The following is a 26,729-nucleotide window of genomic DNA, read 5'->3' as shown; positions in this document are numbered from 1 at the left end:
CTACTGACTGCCTGCGCACCCACTTAAATGCCAGGTTCCCACACTGCTCAGGGTACAGGTCAGCCTCGGGGAGGGGCAAAGGCAGCTGAGAAGGCCTCATCTGAGAGGTGGGGGTGGCACAGGACGGAGGTAGCAGAGGGCTCCCCGGAGCAGGGCTGGCCCCCAGGGTGGAAGGTAGAGCGGGTATAGCAGCACCAGCAGGGCGGCGACTGCCCACCTGGAACAGCAGTCTCCGTCCAGAGCCGGGTGCAGAGGCCGCATTGCAGGGTAAGAGGAGGCTGGAGGTGCTCTCCCCACACTGACCCTGCCCTCCGGCCTGCCCTCCCTGCTGGAAATAATAACCACATTTGCTGCTGACTGGGGGCTTTCCTCATTACCTCGTTGGCTCATGCCTTCCTCATGGGCCTTCTCTCCTCCACTCTCCCTTGCTCCCTCCCTCTCTCTTCTCCCCACATTCCAGCTGCCCCACTTCCCTCATCCCCATCCCCCATCACAGCAGGGAGCTGGGATCCAGCCTCAGCAGCTCTCCACTCACCTCGTCTCCTTCCCCAAGGGACTCCATAGGCTGGCACCAAATTTAGTCTTCCTTATGCTTTTACTTTGAGTACTTTTTAAAAAAAAACAAAAAAAAAAACCAGCATGAGTTTTCATCTGACAAAGTGCAAAAACAAAACAAAAAAAAAACCCCACCACTTGGAAATGATGGGAAAATGCAAAGAAAAGAGATCACCCATTTTCCTGCCACACATTCCAAACTGAAACCTCAGTTATTCACTCTGTCACCTCTCAGGCAGTGTCTCAGCCCACAGGCCCCTCCTCGCTCATGCAATGGTGGCTTGGAGGGGCCGCCTGGGAGAGGAGCCCAGAGAACAGGGAAAGGAGCTAGAAAAAGACACAGGTTTCCAGGAAGTCCAGTCTCAGCCCGGCCCCACGGGAGCTCTGAAGCATAGGGGGCGCCACAGAGCTGTCCCACCTGGAGGCCTTTTAAACGCACAGTCAGTCGCTGGCTTTGGGCTGCCTCCCGAGGGGGCAGGTGACCTCCAAAGGTGGAGGCCGCTTCCTTCAGCCCAGGGCCATCCTCCGAGAGGGGCATTCAGGAGCTGGCAGCTGCCAACATTCACAGCCGGTGGGGCATAGGCGCTCTGTCCCCTTCCACAGGATCTGGGCGGGGCACCAGGGCATTTCTGTCCTCGGGGTAAGTTCCTGAAGGAAGAGTTGCTAGGTTTCTGCAGCCTTTGAGACAGATCACCAAACTGACCTTCCAAAAGAGGGAACTGGCTTTCCCTCCCCTCTGGCCATGCAGGAGAGTGGCTGGCCCCAGCCCCACAGCCACACGAACCCGGGGCTCCCCGCCCCCTTCCTTTCTAGCCTCACCCATCTAGAAAAAGAAAACCCGTGTCTTCATTTACATTTCCTTGGTTCCCGGGGAGCTCCGGCATTGTTTCAGAGGTTCACTGGAGATTCTTACTTTCATTTCTGTGAACATGCGGAACATCCTTTAATGCTCTTATTCTTAAACCAGGTCATAGTAAGCATCCCTTTGGTTCACTTCTAAACTCCCGTTTGTGAAGGTCTCCCTTCTCACTTGCATTCAGCTCCCCTGCAAAGTCTGAGCGCGACCACATGGGCCCGTTGGCTGAGGAAGGCCTGGTTTGTATGGCACAGAGAAAGCAAAACAATACAGGCCAGCTGGTTACCAGAACCCTTGGGGGGTGGGGGTGGGGGGCAGGGGCAGGGCTGGCAAGGTCCTGCCCCATCACTGGGCCCCCAGCGCTGGGAGTCCAGTCCAGGCAGCCTGCCATTCTGTGCCCTTCCTGCCAGGCCTTTGAAGACTACTACCTTGACCAGAAGCCCACGGTGAAGGCCTTGCTGGACTACACCGATCGGGTGTTCACGTTTATCTTTGTGTTCGAGATGCTGCTCAAGTGGGTGGCCTACGGCTTCAAAAAGTACTTCACCAACGCCTGGTGCTGGCTCGACTTCCTCATCGTGAACGTGAGTAGCTCAGGGGGCACACGCGGGGCGTAGGGGCCTCACCTCTGATTGCTGGCTGCGAGGGGTCCGAGCACAGCCCTGTACACCTGCCAGTGGTAAGATCCGGGCAGTGCGTGATTTTCTCACCACGATGAGCCTCAGGAGAGTCCTCATTTCCTGGCCTCCACCCAGCAAGACCCCTTACTCTCCTCTGTGTCTACATTTAAAACAAGATGGCACACGAGGCCCCCCAAGGCCTTATGACCTTGCACCCATGGACAGGGTTCTGGACTTAGGGAGCTGAGGCCTGCGCAGCACAGACAATCTGCCCTCCTGCCGGCTTGGTCCTCAGCCCTGGCTGCGCTCTAGAATCACCTGGGTGGCTCTTAACACTACAATGAGCATTGGTTGGCTGGTTTGGCTCAGTGGATAGAGCATCGGCTTACGGTCTGAAAGGTCCTGTGTTCGATTCCCGTCAAGGGCATATGCCTGGGTTGTGGGCTTGATCCCCAGTAGGGGGCGTTCAGGAGGCAGCCCACCAATGTTTCTCTCTCATCATTGATGTTTCTATCTATCTCTCCCTCTCCCTTCCTCTCTCTCTAAAAATCAATCAAAATATTTTTTTAAAAATACAGTGAACAAACACTGCTGTTCCCAAAGATGCATATCTCTCTGGTTCTGGGGTACAGGGTTAGGAGGGGTCCAGGCATCAGTCTTTTGTAAAACTCCTGGACATACCCAATGTGCAGCCAGGATTGAGAACCACTGAGCTAACACCACTGGCTTCCCCTGGGGGCACTGACGGGAAGAAAGGGTCCCTGTGGAGAGGTGATAAGCTGAAGCTCATATGTCAGACTCACACTAACCTTGTGGCCACTGACCCTAAAAGCTAGGAGCGATCTCTCCCTTATCTTAACCATTACAATCTTCTTTCTCTGTCCAGGCCTTTGCCCTCTTGGCTTTGCAAGGTGGCTGCCTGTGTCATTTGTTCAGGATGCACAGCTGAGGGTCCCTGCGGGCCGGGGGAGACACGTGTTGTGTTTGTCTCTGCCTCCCCCACTTCAGCAGCCTCCAGCACCACAGTCTGCACATGAGAGGTGTCGGGAAATGTGTCTGTATTTGATATTTGCCTCCTGAAGCTGGATGGGGTCCAGCACAGAACATTCTGTCCGCCTCCTGTGTTGGCAGGTCCTCCACAGCAGGTCTGAGCACTCGAGTCTCTTCTTTCCTGATACCAATGTGCCAGCAGCATCAGGCCACTGTACCACAGCGATTAGCTAGCTGTGGGGCCTGAGATCGGAGTCACACTATTCATAGATGAATGAAAAATGTTTTCTTCTGGCTACCCACCCATGTCAGGGGCACCAGCTTCAGACTTGAATGCTTTAAATGTGATCATCTGACCATCCATCCTTTCTTCCATACAGCCCTCCTTCCATCTATCCAACCATTCACCCTTCCGTTTTCTTCCTTCCAAACATCCATTCATCTTAACTTCTTCCATTTATCGTCTCCATCAGTTTTCTCCCTCTACTCATTCATTCTCAAAATTCCTTTCTTCTTCCCTTCTGCCCATCCATTCATCCTAACCTTCCCTCCAGCCATCTGTCCACTGGTTCTTAATCCCTTTGTCTTCTTATCTTTTGATCCATCCCTCTGTCTAACTATTCAATCACCTAACCTTCTTTTCACTCACTCATGCACCTTCCGATCCAGCACCCTACTACCCACCCATTCTTCCATCTTTCTATTCTTCTTTTAACCAACCCATCTATCCTTTTTTTCTTTTAACCATTTGTTCATTTATCCCTTTTCACCCATCCATTCATCCATCCACTTCTCTGTATTTTTTCCTTTCTTTCTTTGATTCTTCCTTTCAACTATCTATAATATCCATCCATCAACTTCCCATCCAGCTGTTTTTCCTTCTTTCCTTCCTTCCTTCCATCCCAACATGCCCCTGTCTTTTCTTCAATTCATCAAATGTTTATTTATAACTACTGATTATAGGATTGACTTATGAAGAGCCCTGAGAGAGATAAAGCCAATCAATTAAAACTCCGTATCTCCAGGAGTTTACACTTCAGTGTTCCGGCAGATTAGACACACAGGGAGAAATAAACATAGTATAAGGGGGTATGTGGTGAGCACCGTTGGAAGTAATTAGTATCTTAGGTACACAGGGACAGGAGCCTACTTCCACCCAGTGGGGTTGGTGGTTAGGAAGGCTTCATAAAGAGGTGGCATTAGGTATAGCGCGCTTAAAATGAGCAGGAGCCCTAGCTGGGTTGCTCAGTGGTTAGAGCATCAGTCTATGGTCATAGGTTTGATTCCAGTCAAGGGCATGTATCTCGGTTGCAGGCTCAACCCCCAGCCCTGGTGCGGGAGGCAACGGATCAATGTGTCTCTCTCACATCGATGTTTCTTTCTCTCTGCCTCTCCCCCTCCCTTCCGCTCGCTCTAACAATCAGTGGAATAAAATATCCTGAGGTGAGGATTAACAACAAGAATGAGCAGGAGCATGGAGGTGCAAAGAGGACATGGGGGGGGGGGGTGGAGGGCGGCAATCTTAGTTAAAAGATGACCCTGAGCAGAGGAGCAGACACAGGTGTACTTAGGGAACAATTCGATTTGGGTGGAATATATGGGTGAAATATGAGTGGAAAAGTAGGCTGTGGCTGTGTCATTGGGCTAAAGAGGGTGGAACTCATCCTCGGGGTGCTTATCCTGAGTAAAGGAGAAACATGATCATAGTCAGATTTGCAGTGGAGAAAGGATGGGATGGGTGCACTACAGGAGCCTGGAGGCCAGCTGGGAGGCTAAATGCCCTGAGTGGGGGGAGCTGGGCTGGGTTTGGGTGAAAAGGCTTTGATGGCGAGGCCCCCGCCCCTGGCTGTCCCAGCTGCAGATTCGCACAAGAGCCAGGCTTTCTAGGGTGCTGAGCAAAAGACTGAATAGGGTCCCGAATAGAGCTGGCCTCAAACCTCCCTGCTCTGCCAGCCATGCAGTTGGGTGCCACCTGCTGGTGTCTGGAGCCTTGCACGGGTGAAAGGAGGGGTGGGTCCTTTCATTCCAGTTCTTTATCCTGGTGGGATATGCCACCCATTCCAAGAATAGGCATCTTTTGAGGCTCTAGCACCCAAATATAAATCCCTCCCCTTCTGAAGTTCCGGCGTACATCCCCACCTAACTGCCAGGATGAGCTAAGCCTGAATTCGGCCGGCCAGTCATGGTACAGTAGGATCTCTGAGGATTGGTGCACAGTCTCTAGCAAGATCCTGCATATGGTATCTCCCCGGCACCTTCAGCGTTCCTGGAAGGTGTGACCATTTTTCCATGTCAGTTCGTGTCCTTGGCAATCCTTGGAGAAACTAACAGACCAACAGGGACTCAGTTGTTACGTTTCAGCTGTCTATCAAGCTGGCTTTCATGGACCCATGCTAGTCACTCTGACCAAAGAACAGACCTGTAGGGCCTTGGAGTTCTCTTAATCTGACTGTCATTTCACAAAGGGTGAAAGTGCAACCTAGGCTAACATGACACTGACCCAAAGTAAAAAAAAAAAAAAAAAAAAAAAAAATCAAGGGTCAAGCCCTGGCGGGTGTAGATCAGTGGTTGGAGCATCAACCTGGGCACTAAAGGGTGTGGGTTCAATTCCTGGTCAAGGGCATGTACTTGGGTTGCAGGTTCAATCCCTGTCTCTGTTGGGGAATGTGTGATAGGCAATCAATCGATATGACTCACCTCTCTCTCTCTTTCTCTCTTCCTCTATTTCTCTCTTCCTCCCCCCTCCCTTCATCCCTTCCACTCTGTCTAAAAAATCAATGGAAAAATATTCTCGGGTGAGGATTAACAACAACAGCAAAGAAATTAGGGGTGGAGAGGGAACTAGACCCTACCCAGACCAGGACACTTTCCACCTTGTTTTACTGAGCAAATACAATTGAGACTAACTTTATATTCCTCAAAATAAACGTTCACATAACCTCATGAAGGACCATCATCTCTCCAAGTCTCTGAAAGTAAATCAACGTTTCAAGGATGTTGGGGACCTGGTTGGTGCCCCTAGAGGGAACGGGAAGGTGGATTTAATGCACTGGGAGCTTGGCTACCTGCCTAGCAGGGTCTGCCCATGTGGGAGACTGGCTTTTCCTTTCCCAGAGCTTCAGATCAGTGATGAACGAGTCTTTAATACAAGGAAAGGGACTGAATTGTCTCTGGAACTCTCGTTGGAATCCAGAATGAGGTGGGAGCGAGGACCATGGCTTAGACAGAGTTGGGGTGGGAGGGGTTTCCTGTCTCCTTCCACCAGAACTGCCCCTCTGGGACCCTAGAGTGATGTTTGTGCTCTCTGCCCGCACTCAGATATCACTGACCAGCCTCATAGCGAAGATCCTGAAGTATTCTGACATGGCATCCATCAAAGCCCTTCGGACCCTCCGTGCCCTGCGCCCACTGCGGGCTCTGTCTCGATTTGAAGGCATGCGGGTAAGACCCATCTCCAAATGGCTCTGGTCTGCAACATTCGGTACCACTTCCCCCCTTATGCCCTCCAGACCACTGACCCTGAGCTCCAGGCCCCACCCCACAGGTCAGCTCCGGGTCCTCCCTTCTGCATGGACACTGGTGCTGCTGCAGTGTCCCGACTCTCCTCCTAGCTCCCCAACGGGTCCCTCTGTGAGCCCCTTCTTCCCTTCTCACTTGAAACATCACACCTACCTGGGCTCAGACCTCACTTCTACTCTTGCTGATCCTGCTTCATGGCTCCACAGGCATCCCTTCTCTCACCCTCCACCCTGCCAAGACGTCCTCATTGCCAGAATCTTCGCTACATCCCCAGCTCTTCATCTTTTCAGGACAAATGAGCCTCTCCTCTGACACTCATTTAGATGCAGTGACATCATCAGCTCAGCACCTCCACCACGCCCACTAGAATATATCTTCTCTCCAACCCACCGCAGTCATGGGTCTTATGGGTTTTTCCTTTTATCCATCCCCATTCTTACATATCTCTATCAGCACCCACCTTCCCTCACTGTCTTCCTCAGGGTGGAGTGCTCACACGCCTGGCCCTTGCTTTAGGGGAGATCGAGGGACTGTTCATTTCCCCCCTCCTCTTCCTCATAGTTACAAAGGTCTCCTGGCATAGAAAGTGAGGTTTTGCCTTCTTCCTCCATCCATGACTCAAAGCAGACATCAGATCTTCAAACACAAAAGCAGATTTTTAAAATTAACTTGTACCTTTATAAACACTAGGCGCTTATGACTGCAATAGTTTGATATTTATTTAATTTTATCTCCAGGTTGTTAGTTTACAAATAGGCAAGTTTGTGAATATGGATTTAGGTTGTCATTCATTCTTAACCAAATACCATATACCATTTCATGTGTTGTATTTAAGGAAAATAAAGCAAGTTTCTAGAAATCTGTATGCACTAGCACAACACATATGCTCACACTCCTGAATGAGCATGTGTGTACTTGTAAACTCATCCACCTCCTCAATCTTGAGTGAAGACACTGAAAGCTGCCCTGGATGAAGTTTAGAGAAGGTTTAAACTCACTTCACCTCCTCAGTCTTCTGAGTCTGAATTACTGCACTAATTAACCCATTTCTCTTGCTTCCGAAGGCCACTGGCTCTTGAAGCAGCCTGAGTGAGTATAGAAAGAAGTTGGATCCAGCAAAAAGGGGTGAGGCATTGGTGGGGTTCCAGGTCCTTTTGCATTTCCCCCCAGGTGGTGGTAGATGCCCTGGTGGGAGCCATCCCGTCCATCATGAATGTTCTCTTCGTCTGCCTCATCTTCTGGCTCATCTTCAGCATCATGGGCATGAACTTCTTTTCAGGGATGTTTGGGAGGTGCATCAACATGACCAATAAAGACTTTTCTCTTGTGTCTTCTACTGTTGTGAATAACGAATCTGATTGTAGACTTCACAACTACACTGGCAACCTCTTTTGGGTCAACATGAAGGTCAACTTTGATAATGTTGCAATGGGTTACCTCGCGCTTCTGCAGGTGGTGAGTCCTGAAATCAATCATGTATTTTCCTTTGGCCTCTCTTTAATGTGGAGGGATGGGGATCTTTCAGAAGATGCTATGTAGGGGAGAGCACTCAGTTTGAGCTGAGGTCATTCCTACAGGCTACACCATGAGGCTAGAGGGCCTTACCAATGAGTATGATCTCCCAGAGGTACAATTAGGCCAGTGTGAGCTAATAGGCTAGAATAAAAGATAAGCTTCTCATGGCATTGTATCAGGTAATGAGTTAGAATTTACAACTTGTACAAAATAAACATAGTATAGCCACATGTTCAGTCTTCTGCAAATTATCCCCTAGAGCAGTGGTTCTCAACCTGTGGGTCGCGACCCTTTCACAGGGGTCGCCTAAGACCATCCTGCATATCAGATATTTACATTACGATTCATAACAGTAGCAACATTACAGTTATGAAGTAGCAACGAAAATAATTTTATGGTTGGGTCACAACATGAGAAACTGTATTTAAGGAGCCAGAAGGTTGAGAACCACTGCCCTAGAGTTCAATAGATTAAGTTCTAGGTCTATTGTAGTGATAGATAATGCTGATGATGATGATAGTCAACCACATTCATACTTCAATTCATTCATTCATTCATTCTTCATCACTTGCCTTCATCCATCTACTTGTTCATTCAGTACTCCATCCTTTCAAGTGTTAATGTAATTGCTTATACATTTGTCATGCAGTTACCCATAAGTTCTTGCATGCACCATATGTTCATGCATTCATTTGACAAAAATCCCCGAATAGCTATGGTATGCCAGGCATTGTGCTCTACCCTGGGAGACAGAGACATGTCAGAACTGGCTCCAGGGGGACCAATAATGCTCCATGAGAAAAACAAGTAAGCGAATCAAAACAAAGCCCAGTGTAGATGCATGGGCAGAGACTGAGTAGCCGCTGCTCTTTGTTCCCAGGCAACCTTTAAAGGCTGGATGGACATCATGTATGCGGCTGTCGATGCCCGAGGGGTAAGTCTTGCCCACTGCCTTCCCGTCCATTTGCCCTACGCGTCTCGCCCCGCCCCCCGCACCGCCATCAGTCTTTTTGAACTGGAGTGAAGATGGTGGCCTTGGTACCAGAAGAGGTGACCACTCAGCACCCTGGCACTGTTCCTTTCTGGAGCACTGTCCAGCTGGCTCACTGTTGGCTATTTAAGCCAACCTAGCCTGTTCTCCTTCCGTGAAAACACTTCCCTTGCATGAGGAAAATGCAGATAAAGAACTGAGTGTGAGGGCATTCCCTGGCAGGAGTAGGAGCAGAGGCAGTGGCTAGAACAAAGGGATGAGATAGAATTTCAGCGTCTACCAGAGCAGCCAGATGGAGAGAAGGATGCTGTTGAGGAAAGACCATTCCCACCATGGCAGACATTGCAGGTGCCCTGCCCCATCCTCTCGGCCCAGCTCTGAGTTCATTGGCATTCTGCGTTTCCGATTCTCTGAGACTTGACTTTCTTCAGGGCTTCAGACCTTGCTCAGCAGCCTCTCCCCCAAGGGTGAGGGATTTAACATCCCTGGGGGAAACTCTCACAGATAGTTTGGGGAGTCTGTAGATAAATGCTCCAGCTTGCCTGTCCCTTGGAGGTCAAGTCCTGAGGCCCGTTCTACAGGGTTCCATAGAGGGCCCCAGAGGATAGAGTGCCAGTTGCCCATGGCAATGGCTTTCTTCCCAGCATCCCCTTCTTTTTTTTTCTCCTGTTCCTGCTTACCCTCCCCCTCCCTCACTCCTGCTTCCGGGATCGCCTCCCAAATAAACCACCTGCACCCAGGTCCATGTCTCAGGGTTGGCTTTTGGGGTGAATACAAACTAAGACACCCCCTCATCTCCATGCCCTACTTTGTCTGCTCACAGGTGAACTTGCAGCCCAAGTGGGAGAACAATGTGTACATGTACTTGTACTTCGTCATCTTCATCATTTTCGGCGGCTTCTTCACACTCAATCTTTTCGTTGGGGTCATAATTGACAACTTCAATCAACAGAAAAAAAAGATAAGTGGGGTTCCGGTGTTTCTGCGGTAATGGCCAATCTTATACTTCTTGTCCCCTGACCTCATGACTGACGCCAACACTACTCATAGCCCTTCATGCCTGACGGGGAACCCAGTTTTGACCTTTAACACCAACACTGACCTTTGTCCCCTGGTTGCTGCCCTCACCTCTGTTTGGTGTCTGGGCTGCTGCTGAAAGAGCTGTATTTCTCTGTATCAGCATTACCTCCCAACCTTGCCTGGGGTCCCCATCTACTCTCCCAGAGTGCCCTGGTCCTCCTACTTGAACCAAGTGGGTTGGGTATGTCCCAAGTGACCCCTTGGGGAGTATCAACAGGCAAAGAAAGGGCTCCAGCACTTGCTGCCTCTGTCTGGAGCCCTGGCATCCAGAGCTCTGGGTCAGGATGCCTTGGGAAGGGCCAGAGTTCAGTGTTGGCAGAATCCCAACCCTGCTCAGGCTAGGGAAGAAGACCCTCGCCTCCATGGGTGCTGACTTCAGTAAACAGGAACCCAATCTCAGACAACCTGTTATATATTTATTTATCCTCACCTAAGGATATTTTTCCTTTGATTTTTTTTTTTTTTTAGAGAGAGTAGACAGGAAGGAAGGTGGAAGGGAGAGAGAAAGAGAGAAACATTGATGTGAGAGAGACTTATCAATTGGTTGCCTACCACCCGTGCCCTGACTGGGCCAGGAGTTGAACCCATCACCCTTCAGTGTCTCCATTCTAACCACGTAGCAACACCAGTCAGGGCCACAGATTTTTCTGAAATCTCCTTTCAAATGCCACAGATCGCAGTCCCTTTCCAGCATGTGCAGTCACTAATTTATACAAACATGCTATTGAAATGGGAGGCTTTAAAATTATGTCATGAAGTGGAGGTGAGGGGTTGAATGTAGGAAGTTCAAAGGGTCCCTAAAAAAAACTAACGTTCAATCCTAAGGGAGGAAGGCATCGTCAGTGGGGGAATTTCTAGCACTGTAACAGCAGGGAGCAGTGTTACCGGCAGGGCCTTCAGAGAACCAGTCAAGGGTTCTCCAAAGACCCTTGGATAAAGCAATAACTCTCCAGGAAGGGGTTGAGGGGCTGGGTCCCAGAGTCTTTGTTCCAGAAGTCCCTGAGATAAGCTCTTGCCCCTGGCCAAGATAAGTTTCTAGAAACCAATGGATCTTATTGGAATGAGTAGGCTGGATTCTAGGCTCAGATTTGAACCAACCCATCCCTTCCCCTTGGGTCCTAGTCCCAACCCCTCCCCACCTTTGTCCATGTGGCATCTCTGGGTTCCTGTAGGCGAGAAACAGGACACTCCTTGATCCTGGCTTTGGCATGAAAGGGGAGAAAGTTGAGATGTCTTTCCCCTACAGCATGATTTTGATAACCCGGGGGACTCCTACTGCTTTAATAACAGTGGTGTGTGTTATCCTCTCCTGCACTTAGGGGGCCAGGACATCTTCATGACAGAGGAGCAGAAGAAGTACTACAACGCCATGAAGAAGCTGGGCTCCAAGAAGCCCCAGAAGCCCATCCCCCGGCCCCTGGTGAGTCCCAGGGCTTCCCTCTACCTGAGTGTGTCTAAGAATCCAACCTGACAGCCTACGCCTGTGCTGGGTAGGGGCTGGGGAGTGCCTCTGTGGAGGAGGAGATATGGGTTGAGTTCAGGGATGAGGGTAATGAGCATTCTCCGGTCCAAGGAAAGAGACGTCTAAAAGAAGCAGCTCTGGTCTTAAAGAGTGAACATATCTTCTACAGTTACTCCAGATAGAACTGTTTAGGGAAGTACTGAGTTCCACAGCAGTTTTAGGGTTCAAGTACAGGATTGAGAGCTGATTAGGCTAAGTGATAAGAAGGATGGTTAGAGCTCTGAGATGAGACATTGTGTGAGTATGCATTATGATCTAGGTTGCAGTGGATTTCTAGCCTTACCCTACATTCCCCCCCCCCCCATTCCTACAGCTAGAAAGAGGGGAAATGGCCAAAACCCAACCCTCTCTGGATCCTGGATTGATCAAGATCATGATCAGGTGGCACAATAGAAATAAAAAAATTATCCCACTCTAGTATTTAAAGATTGACCAAAACTTAGGGCCATCCTCCACTTTGATTCCTTTATTCACAAAGATCCTAAGAGGCATGCCCTTTTATTCTCCTGTTAGATGCAGCACCCAAACCGTACATGATACCTACCATCTAAGTTTTTCTCAGGCCTCTGCCAGAAGGTGGAAAGCATCAGGGGCCTGTGGCTGGCTCCTGATGGAAGTGGAGCAACAGGTTTGGGAGTGGGGATGTTGCTATGCTGGAAATATACAGCTGAACCTCTTCAAAGAATTTCTGAGCCATCTATTCCAGTGAATAGAATCGGCATCCTGTCCCTTTATATAACCTTTCTGTGGTTAAGATGCAACATTTATGAAGAAAACTACAAGCATTGTCCATGGCAAAATCCCATTAGCCCTTCCCCAAACAAGGGCAGAGCTTAAGGACCTTCAACAAAGAGACAGGACTTTCCCTAAATGAATTAGAAAGACCCACATTAGAATTTCTAAATCAAGGCATGGGATTTGCATAAATTACTAAAATATCCATGAATACAGAGTCTTAAAAACATTTACAGGAGGAAAAAAGTGTTATGAACTTTGGCACACTTTACTTGGAACCAGTGGTCATAAATTTCTTACTATTCTCAGTTCTGGTAAGAAATGTTACAATGGGGAGTGATAGGATGTCAGAGGCAGAAGTTTCCTCCCAAATCCCCATAAGATCAAGATAACTGGGCGTGAGTGAGCATGGGTGAACCTGAGGGAAAGTCCTTCAAGTTCACTGAGTATTCCTCTGTCAACCAGTCCAATGGGCAGGAACAGGCTCAAAATTGGAATATATAGGTGAAAGGCTGAGCCCAGCCAATCAGAGTCAAGTCAGGGGCTACAGTTGGAGGATGCTCAGACTTCCTGAGAAATAAGCAACTGAGTCCATTCTGGCCTTTACTGATGGCTGGACTGATATTGACTCCATGTTTGAACCAGACACCAAGGAGTTCTAAGCTAAGGACAACCCTTGGTAAAAAAATCAAAATGGTTTCTGGAACCTCCCCCTACAAACTACTCAATTTCTCTATAATATCTCAGCTTCTCCCCTCACATCAACCAACCCCACGGGCCACCATAGCTTCCTCCTCTGAAGGAAGACAGTCTCCCTGGGACAGGGTGGGCTGCATGTCAAAAAGGAACTGTGGAGAGGACACTAGGAACTAATGTTGCAATGCCAGGCACTACAATAGAGGTGGAGGTTGCTGGTTGGGCAGGAAGACCTACAACAAAATCACCATTTTTCCTAACTAAGCCACAACCAAGATTGGCACTGGGAGGAGGTTCTTCACATAGATAATGGAAGCGAGACCATAGACCAACTGTGTTCCTGAGATTCATCACCCCTTAGGATGGGGAGGGGAGCAGGCAATAATCACTATCAATACTGTATTAGCTTTAGTGGGGGAGCATGGCTCTCTCCTTCATATTCTGGTCCAAGAATGGCAAACACGTTTCCCTTTGTTCCCCTCAGCATAACTGAGGCAAGGCTGGGACATCCAAACAAGACTTTGAAGTCTTAGGGATGCTGCAGGGCCCAAGTAGCAACTGCAGCCAAGGCCCATCCCAGCTCCTGGCTGGCATCCATATGGCAGACAACATCTTGGCATCCACCACCCGGTGGCACAAGTCTGATTACCTGTCCTCCTCAAAGTCCAGAGCTAAGAAAGAAACTCAAAGAAAAAGAGAAATTTCCTCTGCCATATAAGATCCACCTTCTCAGGTCCAGTTTTCTTTTCACATGACCATTGGCACTAGAATGCTCACCTTCTTCCCTTAGGAGTCCCAACAGGTCAAGCTGGTCAGATAAGCAGGGCATTGGCACAGAAGTTCTGACCCACAGTTGCATGGATGCCATGTCATAACACAGCCAACCTGGATGACGTAGGGACCTCCAACACATGCACATACATACAGCTTATCACCTCTAGTAAAGCCCAGGTTCTAACCCTTATGCTACATCCATAACAAAAACTAAGATTTCCATGAGACTAAGAAATTTTATTCTATAACGTTCTTTACTATAGAAGTCACTAAAAGCAGGTTTTATATACTCCACTTTATGGGAAAATAATAGGCTCTATAATATCACATTATCAGTCACCCACTTCATCATCTCTGACAGCACTAAGAGTTGCAAAGGTGTGATCACTGCCCACAAGCTAAGCCGAGAGCAGCCAGCAAGCTGCTGCTTCCCCAGCGTCTGAATATACAGGGCAAACTCAATGCCTGGAACTTAGCAATGTTGTCACCTGTTCTGTTTCATTTGAAGTCATGTGGCTATGAATGGGCTCTGTTTTTTCACCATTTTCAGTGATGAAATGGAAACTATTATTGGCTCAGCAATACCCCTCCCACTCCAGAAAAGACGTGAGTGGGCAATTATGCCGGAACCATGCCCACTTGGGTCTGATTCTTTGCTCTAACCATATAAGGCAGCAGCAACTCATCCCCACTATGAAGGAGAAAGTAGGAACCAGCCTCTGTCACAACCCTTCTCCCCTCTGATTGCTTTGCAGCTCCTGGGAGTTCCTGGTGAGACTCCTAACAGCTTCCTCTCTTCCTCCCTCACTCATGCAGAGCCTTGTACATAGTACACATTTATTGAGTGCCTGTTGTGCAGAAGTAAATTTAATCAAACCCTAGTGGATTGGCTTTATGGTTTTTTTAAGGTATGGGTAACAAAGCTGTCTATTCTGTCATCCATTCATTCACCTGTTTATTGAGCACCTATTGTGTGCCAGGCACTATACAGATACTGGGGTAGAGCAGTAAGCAAGATAGACAAAGTTCCTGCCCTCACAGAGATTACTGCCCAGTGACTCAAGAAAATAATTAGCAAAAACCACATTTATGTTAATTCACAGGTTTGAGAGATTGCCAAGGGAGAAAGAATGGGTTGAAAAGCAAAGGGTGCCTAGGACTGAGCCTTGAGGAACTCTCACATCTAAAGGCTGTGTAAAGAAGACTCAGAAAGGAATAGCCAGGAAGTTAAGAAAAGAACCAAGAAAGTAAGGCATGATGAAAACCAAAAAAGGAGAGTTTCAAGATGGATGGGGATGCTAATCAATGCCAAACAAGTGTCCTTGGAGCTAGCATTATGGAGGTCATTGGTGATCTTAGCAAAAACCATTTCAGTGGCAGGATGGGGACAAAAGCTATGTTGGAGTGGATTGAGGAATGAATGGGAAAGAAACAGTGCTTGCGCATAACTCTTTCAAGAAATTTTGCTGTGAAAGTGGAGAGAAAATAGGGTGGGAGTTGGGGAAGATGTGAGGTTCGGGAAGATTTTTCTATAAATTATGAAAAACTGGGTCATTAGATAGTTAGCTACAGAACTAAGACATAATGGACAAGAGTGGCCAAGTGTGGCTAAGAGCCTCCGTCATCAGTGACACAAGTTTCAAGAAGGAAGGACTTTACAAGACACAAGAATAAAGGTCTGGAATTGACAGAGGGGAACAAGAAGGATCTTGGGCCTGCCTCCTAGCCCTGGAGTTCATGGGGTGGGGAGCAAGTATCAGCCCTAAATAAGAGGAAGTGTTTGCAGATCAAGGCAGGTGAACTCAGGAGAAGGTCAGGAGTGGAGAATGGAGTTCGGATCAAGGAGTCCCAGAAAACTACAAAGTTAACAGCACAGGAAAGACTAGAGTGCCATGCTAGGAACTTTCTTAAAACGCCATCAAAACAGCCAAATAGAAATGATCTCTTTGCTATCCAGGACATTCTACCTCTTTCCAAGAGTGCAAACAATCAAGACTTAACCCCATGCTTTGTCCATGCATTGGCTTAGACATCTGCACAGCCCCAGGAATAGAGAGCATTTGCAGGAAGAAGTTGCACCATCACACTAACTTCACCCTTGAATCAATAATTTTGCAAGCAGTTCTTGAACTCTCGCTATATGCAGGTCACTACAGGAACACGAAGTTAAATAAGACATGGCTCCTATATTTAAAAGCTCATTGTCTAGTAGAGACGAGCAGCATACATGAAATGCTAGAACTCAAGACTGACCATTAAGGATCAGTGGGAACCCAAAGAAGGGGCAATGTGGCGTGATATGATTAAGGAAAACTCCCTGGAAGAAGAGAGGCTTAAGAGACATAGATCACTCAAGACAATTGGGATTTAGATACCAAGAGACAGGGTAGAAGGGCATTGCAAATGGAGGGAAGAGCATGGACAAGGACAAAGTACCTGGTGACTTCATGGGGCCAGCAGAGGTGATGAGGACTTGAATTGAGGCAATGAAGTAGAATCAACTAAGAGTGGTGTATTGGACAGAACTTGGCTTCTGATTGGATGTGGAGTGTGAGGGAGACAAAAGAGACAGACTTTGACACCCTGTCTATGGAGAACACAGGCCTCCAGATGCCTGATTGATGTTGGCCAAAAGGCCCTGACGTGCCATCTCTTGTTTCTGCAGAACAAGTACCAGGGCTTTGTCTTTGACATCGTGACCAGACAGACTTTTGACATCAGCATCATGGTCCTCATCTGCCTCAACATGCTCACCATGATGGTGGAGACAGATGATCAGAGTGAGGAAAAGACGAAAATCCTTAACAAAATCAACCAGTTCTTTGTGGCTGTCTTCACCGGAGAGTGTGTCCTGAAGATGTTCGCTTTGAGGCAATACTTCTTCATGAACGGCTGGAATGTGTTTGACTTCATCGTCGTGGTCCTTTCCATCGGGAGTAAGTGGGCATCACACATGGTGGGGAAGCCCAGCCTCTGCTTGGGGTTGGCTTGGCTCTTCTTTCAAAACCAGGGGGACAACAAACAGACTTTTGAAACACGTTATACATTGGAGGAGCCCAGTGTTTGCTTCCTTCGGAGCACAGCAGATTTAAAATGCCCCTGGGCCTCTCAGTCAAATGCAGAGGTTTCATTGACCTTCTCCATGCTGTCCTGGTGTCTTCAGGCACCTGCTGTGTACACAACCATCACCAGAATTTTGGAGGCTGATGGGGAACAATAGCTCCTCCAGAGAACCTCAGATGATGGAGTTTCCAGTGGGCCTTATTTTTATGATCTTCAAATCAGAGAGTGGGTGGTGTGATGTGAAGTGAGTCATAAAATACACCTTCTGAAAAAGGAGGTGGATTGCCAACTGAATGAAGAAAGTCTGGGAGGAGATTGTTGAAAAGGAGATTCTTAAGTCAAGAGTCTGGAATTAAATCTCTGTATAACTCTCCTCTTAAGGAATATGAGTGATAGAAAAGTCAAGGGATCACTGCCAAGAGATCAATGCTATTATGATCTAGTCTGGGTGTTGTTGAATGATGGGCCCAGTATTTTGGGGCCAAAGTTGTTCAGAGAAAATAAGTAGAGTCAGAGGCCAAAGTGGAGAAGTGAGCCACCATAATTGAGTGTTTGCTGAGTTCTGAGCCCTAGGCTGGTCGCTGTGAAACTTTACAGCCGCCATGTGAAAGCAGTGTCGTTATTCTTATTTTATACATTTAAAATTGAGCCCCAGAGATTAGGAAAGTTATGCAAAGTTATACAATTTGTAAAGGGTGGAGCTGAAATTAGACAGGCTAATGTTCTAATGAACTAGCAGTCTCCCACCAACAACCGAGAAACTGTCCCTGGCCTCCTTGTGGTTTAGCCAAAGTTTGGCCTTATAAAAGCCAAATCCCAGCACACCAGCTTTACTTTGCATTATAAATACATCCTGACCTGCTACCTTTTCATATCAGGGCATAACAGTAGATTTAACTTTCCATTGGTTTCCAATCAAAAGCTAATAGCATCTAAGCACGACTTGCCAACACTTCATCAATCTCCCTACCTGGTGCTGAAATACAGCCTTGGGTTGTGTTTAGTTGTTTGGTGGTAGTGGTGGTGGGTGGGAGGAGGTAGGGGGGTAGGGGGATAATGTACTTTTGGTTTGGTGTTTTGTTTTATTTTCTTGTTGCTGCTGGTTTTTATGGGAAGTTTCTTTTGTTCGTTTGTCTTCCAAAGTGACAGACTCTAAAGTCCATTTTGATATGATTTCAGAGAAGGGAACTTATTTATAGAAATAAAATATACTTAAAGTACTCAATTCTGTAATGTGGACACCTTAACTACCAGTTCCTGTGACCTACACAGCAACGTGTCCCTGGGTAGAAGTCACTCTGAGAGACAGCTAGAAAACAAGTGACAGATGCCACCTGTCCATCCTTCTCTCCCTTTCCTCCTTCCCACCAGCAAGACATGCATTGAGTATCTAAATGTTACAACTATGAACACTTATTCTCCTTGAAGTAGACATAGACCAGTTGGCTGGCAGAATCTAAGGAGATTATATGGACACATATGGACCCATTATGTGTCCATATAATGTCCTAGTTAAAGTGGACTTTAGGAGAGAGGCTTTCATTAAGACTTTATAATCAAAAATTATACAGTGGGGCCTTGACTTACGAGTGTCCCGACTAACGAGTTTTTCAAGATATGAGCCGTCTCTGAGCCGATTTTTTGCTTTGAGTTGCGAGCTAAAATTCGGATTACGAGCCAGCTTCAGATACCCCACCGCTAGTTGGCGCAGCGAACGTCACAGTGAACGCCACAACATCAGCCCAGCATTCAATTCATTGTAATGGTGAAAATTGATTTGACATACGAGTAATTTGAGTTATGAGCTCCGTCATGGAACGAATTAAACTCGTAAGTCAAGGCCCCACTGTAATTATTTCCCAAGTCTCCTCCCACTTCCTTCCACCTTCCAACACAATACTGTCACTACTCATGTTCCCATGATAAAAGGCAACTAGGAAAGAGGGCCAAGGGAATCCTGGCAAGGAGAGAGCTTGCTACCACACCCCTCACCGTTTGTCCTAAGAAGTTTTGAATCATGTCTTACCTAAACGCCTTGCCTAATCTTTGGTAGTCCCGATAAGTCCCACAGTTCCCCAAGACCAAGCTTTACAAATCTTCAAGTAAGATAACAGATGGAGGGACATATGCATTCTTCATCTTTCTAATCTTGTTCATGGTGGAGTGGGGGCTGTAACTGACCTTAAACATGCCCATCTCCAGACCCTAACAAATAGTTTAAACACAGCTGGAAAGTGAAAGAAACAAGTAAAAGCCATTATGCAGACAGCTGGTCATTCAAAGCCATTCTGCTTTAGCTGTCAGCAAGTTGCCAAACTCCTCAGGTCCCCTTGTAATTAATACCAGTCTCTGTACAATTATCCCCCGGACCCTATGCCAGGAACTTAGTCAATCTTCACAGTAGGAAATAGGGAGATGAATCACAGGGGGTCGTGGCCTTCACAGAGCACAGGACCAGGGTGGAGGAAAAGGCATGACCCAAAGGCTGAATTCTCAGGGAAGAGCAGGCTCTGGGTCATAGACAGAAGCAGACAGTAGACTGTGAGCTTATGGAATAGGGTGCAGTCAGTTCCAGCTGAATTACGCTGCAGAAGATAGGGTTTTGACCGTGGAGGTTGACTAAAAAGATATTCTGGATGGATAGAAAGTAAGAACATGGTAGGAAGGGTGAGACTACTTGAGAGAGAGAGGATTTCTGCAGTTAGCATTTACTACGCCCCTACTCAATGCCAACCGCTGTGCCAGGCTAGAAGGGCTCACAGTCTTTGAATACAGATGCACACGTGTAAGTTCATCTGGAGCCAAGATGAAGGAGTGCGATCACAGCTGACTGTGTCAGGGATCATGATTGGGAGTACTAATTTAGATCATTTCCTCTCTCTGTTTAAGGCCTGGTGGTTTTTGCAATTATTTCATCACTTGAAAATTACTTCTCCCCAACCATCCTCCGAGTCATCCGCCTGGCCCGAATCGGCCGCATCCTCAGGCTGATCCGAGCAGCCAAGGGGATCCGCACGCTGCTCTTTGCCCTCATGATGTCCCTGCCTGCCCTCTTCAACATCGGGCTGCTGCTCTTCCTCGTCATGTTCATCTACTCCATCTTCGGCATGGCCACCTTCCCCCATGTCAAGTGGGAGGCTGGCATCGACGACATGTTCAACTTCCAGACCTTCGCCAACAGCATGCTGTGCCTCTTCCAGATCACCACGTCGGCTGGCTGGGATGGTCTCCTCAACCCCATCCTCAACACGGGGCCCCCCTACTGCGACCCCAATCTGCCCAACAGCAATAGCACTAAAGGGGACTGTGGGAGCCCAGCCGTGGGCATCATCTTCTTCACCACCTACATCATCATCTCCTTCCTCATCGTGGTCAACATGTACATCGCAGTGATTCTGGAGAACTTCAATGTGGCCACAGAGGAGAGCACCGAGCCCCTGAGCGAGGACGACTTTGACATGTTCTATGAGACCTGGGAAAAGTTTGACCCAGAAGCCACCCAATTTATAACTTTTTCTGCCCTCTCAGACTTTGCAGACACCCTCTCTGGCCCCTTGCAAATCCCAAAACCCAATCGGAATATATTAATCCGAATGGACCTTCCCTTGGTCCCTGGAGATAAGATCCATTGTTTGGACATCCTTTTTGCCTTCACCAAGAATGTTCTGGGAGAATCTGGGGAGTTGGATTCTCTGAAGGCAAATATGGAGGAGAAGTTTATGGCAACAAATCTTTCAAAAGCATCTTATGAACCAATAGCCACCACCCTCCGGTGGAAGCAAGAAGACATTTCAGCCACTGTCATTCAAAAGGCCTATCGGAGCTATGTGTTCCACCGCTCCAGGACAATCGTCAGTCCCCCATGTGTGGCCAGCGCTGGAGAGGAGGCCGTGTCACTCCCAGATGAAGACTTTGTTGCATTCGTAGGAAATGAGAATAGTGTGCTTCCAGACAAATCTGAAACTGCATCTGCCACGTCTTTCCCACCCTCCTATGACAGTGTCACTAGAGGCCTTAATGATCAAGTCAACATGAGCACATCTAGCTTAATACAAAATGTAGGTGAATCCACCAGTAAGGAAGCCACTAGCCCTGCACCCTAGTGAGGCCACTCCAGCATGGGCATGTCCAGTTCTGATGTGTCCTTCTGCTCTGTGATAACTCTTCCCCACCACAGGTGGCACCCAGCTACCACCTCACCATGCATGCCACTGGTCACAATGTCAGAACTGGGCAAGGGAATGCAGTTGCTACCCATCTTTGGAGAAGCCCCCGATAAGAGTCAGAAGCCAGGAGCATCTCCACTGTGACTTCCCTTATGAATTTCAGTATCAGGTGATGGGTTCCCTTACTTTCCAGAAACTGTCCCTGATTCTTCTATTTTTAACGTGATCAGAGCTTCCATTTATCAAGACAAACTTCTCAGGACCAGAACTTCCCAAGATCTATGGCAAGGATGTTGCTGAAGGTCCAAGGTAGTCCTCTGTGAAACACCATGTAGAGATTGACAATGTTACTTAGGATTTTGCATGACTGCATGTTGAGAGCTGCAGACAACTGCTCCAGCCCCAGGTAACACCTGTGGTCTATGTCATGAAAGGCCTTCGAAATAGCCATTAAAATTAATATTTTTAAAGGTAGGTCAAGACCAATGTTGTATCTTAAAGCATCATTTTTAAAAATTATGTGATATGGATGTGTCATAAATCACTTCTTCACTTTCAGAGTTCCTAATATTCTGCAGTTTGAGCTTGAGGCTCAGGTGGGAGGGGGGAGAAGGGGCACTGGCCTGGGAACTTGTTCTAATCCTGACTCCTCCATTGATTGATTGCCCGGCTGACCTGGCCAACCTCTTTCACCATGAGCTTCAACTTCCCCACTTGTGAAATTTGTGGGAGGGGTTACACACTGGACACTCTACAACCCTTGCATTTTATGTTGTAGAAGGCAGTGGTGTCCTGTCAATGTAGATGAGGAAAGCGCTCTCTCTTCTGAAGCCACAATGGCCAGACCTCTCTGCTATATAGCTAAAGAGGCAGCTTTTGGATATATTCCAGAGCCTGTTCCACATCTCACAGTCAGACTTTAAGGAGGAAGGTTTTCATATTCCCCGTGGGCCAGGACTTCATAATTAGTATAATCAAAAGAAAAGAGAGATTTTGAGAAAGATGATCTGGGAGATAAATGGTACGGTCAATATTTTCTTTAACTCATCCTACAAATGTTATTAAGTACCTATTATGTGACAGGCACTGCTCTAAGCACAAGAGATAATGGTAGTTAAGTCCCAAAAGATTAATTGGAATGGAGTAAGGGTCATCAGAGAGAATATTCAGGCCACAGGCATGTGGCAGGTGTTAAGATGGAAGACATGCCGAAACCGGTTTGGCTCAGTGGATAGAGCGTCGGCCTGCGGACTGAAAGGTCCCGGGTTCGATTCCGGTCAAGGGCAGGTACCTGGGTTGCGGGCACATCCCCAGGAGGAGATGTGCAGGAGGCAGCTGATCGATGTTTCTCTCTCATTGATGTTTCTGACTCTCTATCTCTCTCCCTTCCTCTCTGTAAAAAATCAATGAAATATATTTAAAAAAAAAAAAAGATGGAAGACAGCAAGGAGTTCATATGACAACATAGAACATAAAGGGTCTTAATGACAGCCATGATCTTTTATTGATTCTTGGGACATTCCCTGCAACAATGACAAGGATCAAATCAATCTGTCGATATATATTATATTTTATCACTTTGTAAGATTTTCCATTTATACAATTACAAAACGAGAGGCTGGCCCACCTAACATGGTCCACCTTACCTCTGAAAAGCTCTGAAAGTCTAAAAATTATCAAGTGTTGGCAAGGATGTAGAGCAGCAAGAACTCTGATACAATGCTGGACTGAGTAAACTGGCACAACCATTTTGGAAAACAGTTCAACCTTACTAGGATTGTTGAAGACACATCTACCCATGACTCAGGCTTTCTACTTTTAGGTATGAAACCTAGAGAAATCCATGCATGCATATTCTAGGAGACGTGTACAACATTTCTTAATCAACATTGTTCCTACTGAACCCAAATTAGAACCTAATTTCCAACAGCAGTAGGATAAATTAACTTGTGGTACATTTTTTAATGTAATTTTATGTGGCAATGAGAATGGATAGTATAGCCTATGGAAGTCTATACAGAAATCTTAGAAACATAACATGAAGTGAAAGAATACATACACGAGACTATACATACTACATGATTTTATGAAGTTCAAAGATAGACAAAATTAAATATATCGTTTAGGGCCCTGGCCATCATGGCTCACTGGTTATAGCATTGGCCCACACACTGAAGGGTGGTGGGTTTGATCCTGGGTCAGGACACATAGAAGAATCAACCAATGAATGCATGGGTAGGTGGAACTACAGATAGATGTTTTTCTCTCAATCAATCAATAAAATGTTTTGGAAAATTTAAAAAGAAAAAGAAAAAAAAAGTTCCCTAGGAAAATTACTCCTACGTTCCCTGAAGTGGAAATCCGTTTGAAATGTGCTCTCTTGAGAAGCCCCAGATGACTCATCAGCCAAGTGAGTTCAGGGGGAGAAAGGCAGGATTTGCCCGTGGGCATCAAATCTGTAGCAAGAAAGTTTATGTCAACTGTTGACCCTTTAAAACACCGGTTCTAACAAAAACCAACAACAACAACAAAACTGGGTCGATACGATTGGTTGCACAAAGATAACAAATTCTAAAGGAGCATGATGAAGAGGACTCTTTTTTTGTTTTGTTTTTTCCCCTGACCAGAACGGAGTTAACTGATTATTAAAAATGTGGCTGCTCCTGCTTCCAGATGTAATTGTGTTATAAAGCAATATAAAGGCACATGTGCATGTGCCTGCTGAAGAATGATGCTTCTTGCAGTTAGAACAGGGAGCCCAGAACCACTTGGAAGCCAAAAATGTCTGTAAATGATCCCCACGGAAACACTCAATTCAGAGCCTAAACAATATGCTGCTCTGGACCGAGCTCTGGATGAGAGGGTAGAAGGTTCCGTTTGATTCCAGGCCTTCTGTCACTCAACCGTCACCACTTCTCTGAACAACTTTCCTGGACTATACAATGAGAATAAAGATTCCAGCCCCGCTGAACTCATCAGGAGGTTTGATGGAGCTAAAAATGCTCTCTCTGCCCCTTAAAGAAGGAGAAAGATAAAAGTAGAGACAACTCGAGAACCCCTCCTGCCACACTGTGTCCCAGGGTGGTCTTCACAAAGGGCGATGCTGCTGCCCCTCCCCCCCTTGAGCACAGACATGTCTGGTGATTCACACTGTGCTTCACGTACAAAGGGACATCTAACCACGAAGGAGCCTCCCTGGACCTGGTGGCACTTTGACTGGTGGTCAGGATAGAGGGCCACTGTGGCAGACACTGCTGGCGTCTCTTCTGACTTGGAATACAAGGACGCAGCCTTTCTCTCTTAAGGTTTTCTCCCAAGCCACTGGGCTCTTCTCCACACTGGCATGGCAGCCCAGAAGGGCATGGGGAAAGAGAGATGGCGACACCCTTGAGGACAACTCTCAACCAATGGGCACAAGAGTTGGGAGAGAAATGAATGCCCCGGGCTCCCACGCGTTGGAGGAACAATTCTGAGTTAAGGTCTCAGAGCATCCCTGCAAAGGCGGAGCCCTAGTTGTAGGGCCAATTTTTCACAAACCTGAGAGTAAGTGCCCCTTAACTTTTGTACGTAGGAGACTCTCTCAGCTCACCCTACGCCCAGTTGCCCACAGCACTAGGCAGCTTTTTTGAGGGGTAGGGCATAGTTTCTTCCTTCCTTAGCTAACTCTCCCTTCTTTTTCCTTCACTTTTGTCTCCTGGTATCACATTTCAAATAGACTACCTGTCCCCCAAGCCTTGTCTCAGCTTCTGATTTAGAACACAAATTAAGATCAACTCCCAGATCTCTTTCTGCTCAGAATGAAGAAGCTGTTTTCTTATGCTGTCCACATGCCCATCATCCCAGTCGGAAGCTTGCTATATAAAGGTCTGCAAGAAGGGAATCACTTCCCCTGATGTGAGGTGTGTGAAGGGTCCCACCCAGAAGTGATTGTCATCTCCCCGTCCTAGCTCCCTACCCAGCACCCACCTGCTGCTGGCTGATGAGGCGGGCGAGGCTCCTCTGCTCACCCTCTCAAATGATCATAGAAGATTTGATTTTGTTAGCAATTGCCTTGGGACCAAGTGGATCCTTGCCTCCCTTTCAAAACGATTCTGTGATGAGTAGAAGGTTTATTACAAGCTTCTCGCTGTATCTTGTTAACGGACAAGATTCCTGACAAGTCTACAGCCACCTCTGGCTTCCTTTTTCATCAGTGTATGGTATTGGGCTACTTTGGAATTTCACAGTTTGCAAGTAGGTGCTCCAACCTGAGACTTTACCCAGAAGCCATCATGGTTCCTTTGGCTGGCGCACAGGATTATGCTAAGTGGCCACCAGCCAACAAGCAGCTTGGCTTATGCCACTCTGAGCAGTGGAGGACTATGAGAGAAACCCCTTGGCCTCCCCCTTGTTGTCCCCCACATAAAAGAAGTCAATGAGCATCCAAGGCTCTCTCCTGCACACCAATAAATAAGAGGTCAAACCACTGGTTTCATTCCAGTGGCATCATGCGTGTGGACCATGACTTCCACCTAACCCACCCACTATGTATTCTTTGGACAGAGCCTGCACCATATTTTACAAAGTTCTAAATCTCTCTGGACAGGGGTCTCCACCCACTGAACTCTGGGGTATCATTAGCACTAACAGTATGAGGTTATTCTCCACTATTCATGGCCTCTGGCCCACTGTCCCCACCCCTCTTCCTGTCTTCAGTCACAGCATGATTCATCCAGGACACAGGTTTCTGCAATCCAATGATCATACCCTCTACCCTACATTCACTACCCACTCAGGTGGTCATATCCTAAACCTTGTCGATACTGTTAACAACACCAATCTCATATACTGCCTATAGCAACAGTTCTCCAAATCCCTCTGTAGATCTGCCCATAGGGACTCTACAGACCAATACAAACTTCCACAATGCCCTGCCACGGTGGGGAGAGGACTGCTGGGTTCATCCTGGTCTTCTAAGAGCGGATGTCAAGTCATACATAGACATGCAAGAAATATACTGGTGGAAACATTTATGAGGAATAAAAGGGAGGGAGCAGGAGTCGGCAGGAAGAGCCTCGGGCTGCATTGCAGCTGTAAAAAAAGTCTCAGAATAAAAACTGCCCAGTGAGGACTCTTCGTTGGCCAAGAACGGCTCAGCTCTAGTCCTCCCTCCCCCCATCATCTCTAGTCACTGGTGGGAGCAGCACAGGAAGACCATGAACATAACCATAGTGCCTCAAGGTGCCACAGCTGGAGCTCACCAGAGAAGATACTCAGCAGCATATTGGCTGAGAATTCTTATTCAAAGAAGTTGTTTTCTAGTTGAATTTAGCAACACCGCCCCCCTGAGTGCCCACAGTCATCATGGACTGCCCTCAACACTGTGGAGCCGTGCTTCTGAAGCAGACTTCCCGTTCAAGAAGCTCCCACACAATAATTTAGCCCTTTTCCAAATCAGTCCTTGAGGAGAAGGCATACCTCCTCCCTTCTAACAGGGATTGTGTGTTTCTCCCTCATTCTGTCTTCCGGGTACAGACAGGAGTGAGGCACATGAGCTGGGCACAAAATTCAGGGAAGAATTCATTCTCTGGTGCTGATCTTACACTTGCCTAACACTGAGAGCGAGTGCCTCCTTAAACTTTGCACGCTGGCATATTTCTTGACTCAT

The 26,729-nt window shown here is 47.4% G+C and overlaps 1 protein-coding gene across 1 annotated transcript in view; it reads left to right on the top strand.

Moving 5' to 3' along the window:
* Nucleotides 1-21,019, top strand: part of SCN10A (sodium voltage-gated channel alpha subunit 10) — a gene marked incomplete at both ends in the record, with an annotated part of 79,119 nt that extends 58,100 nt beyond the window's left edge. The window contains 8 exon segments of the mRNA XM_081105580.1: nt 1,822-1,995; nt 6,340-6,462; nt 7,711-7,995; nt 8,936-8,989; nt 9,870-10,011; nt 11,446-11,546; nt 16,519-16,789; nt 19,806-21,019. Of these exon segments, the coding sequence (XP_080961706.1) occupies nt 1,822-1,995; nt 6,340-6,462; nt 7,711-7,995; nt 8,936-8,989; nt 9,870-10,011; nt 11,446-11,546; nt 16,519-16,789; nt 19,806-21,019 (2,364 nt within the window).
* Between the last annotated feature and the right edge of the window lie 5,710 nt (nt 21,020-26,729).

The sequence above is a fragment of the Myotis nattereri genome, assembly GCF_964212035.1.
Source record: "Myotis nattereri genome assembly, chromosome: 14".
Lineage (NCBI taxonomy): Eukaryota > Metazoa > Chordata > Mammalia > Chiroptera > Vespertilionidae > Myotis > Myotis nattereri.
Note: the sequence above shows the minus strand (reverse complement) of the source record. Positions and strands in the feature narration are given on the sequence as shown.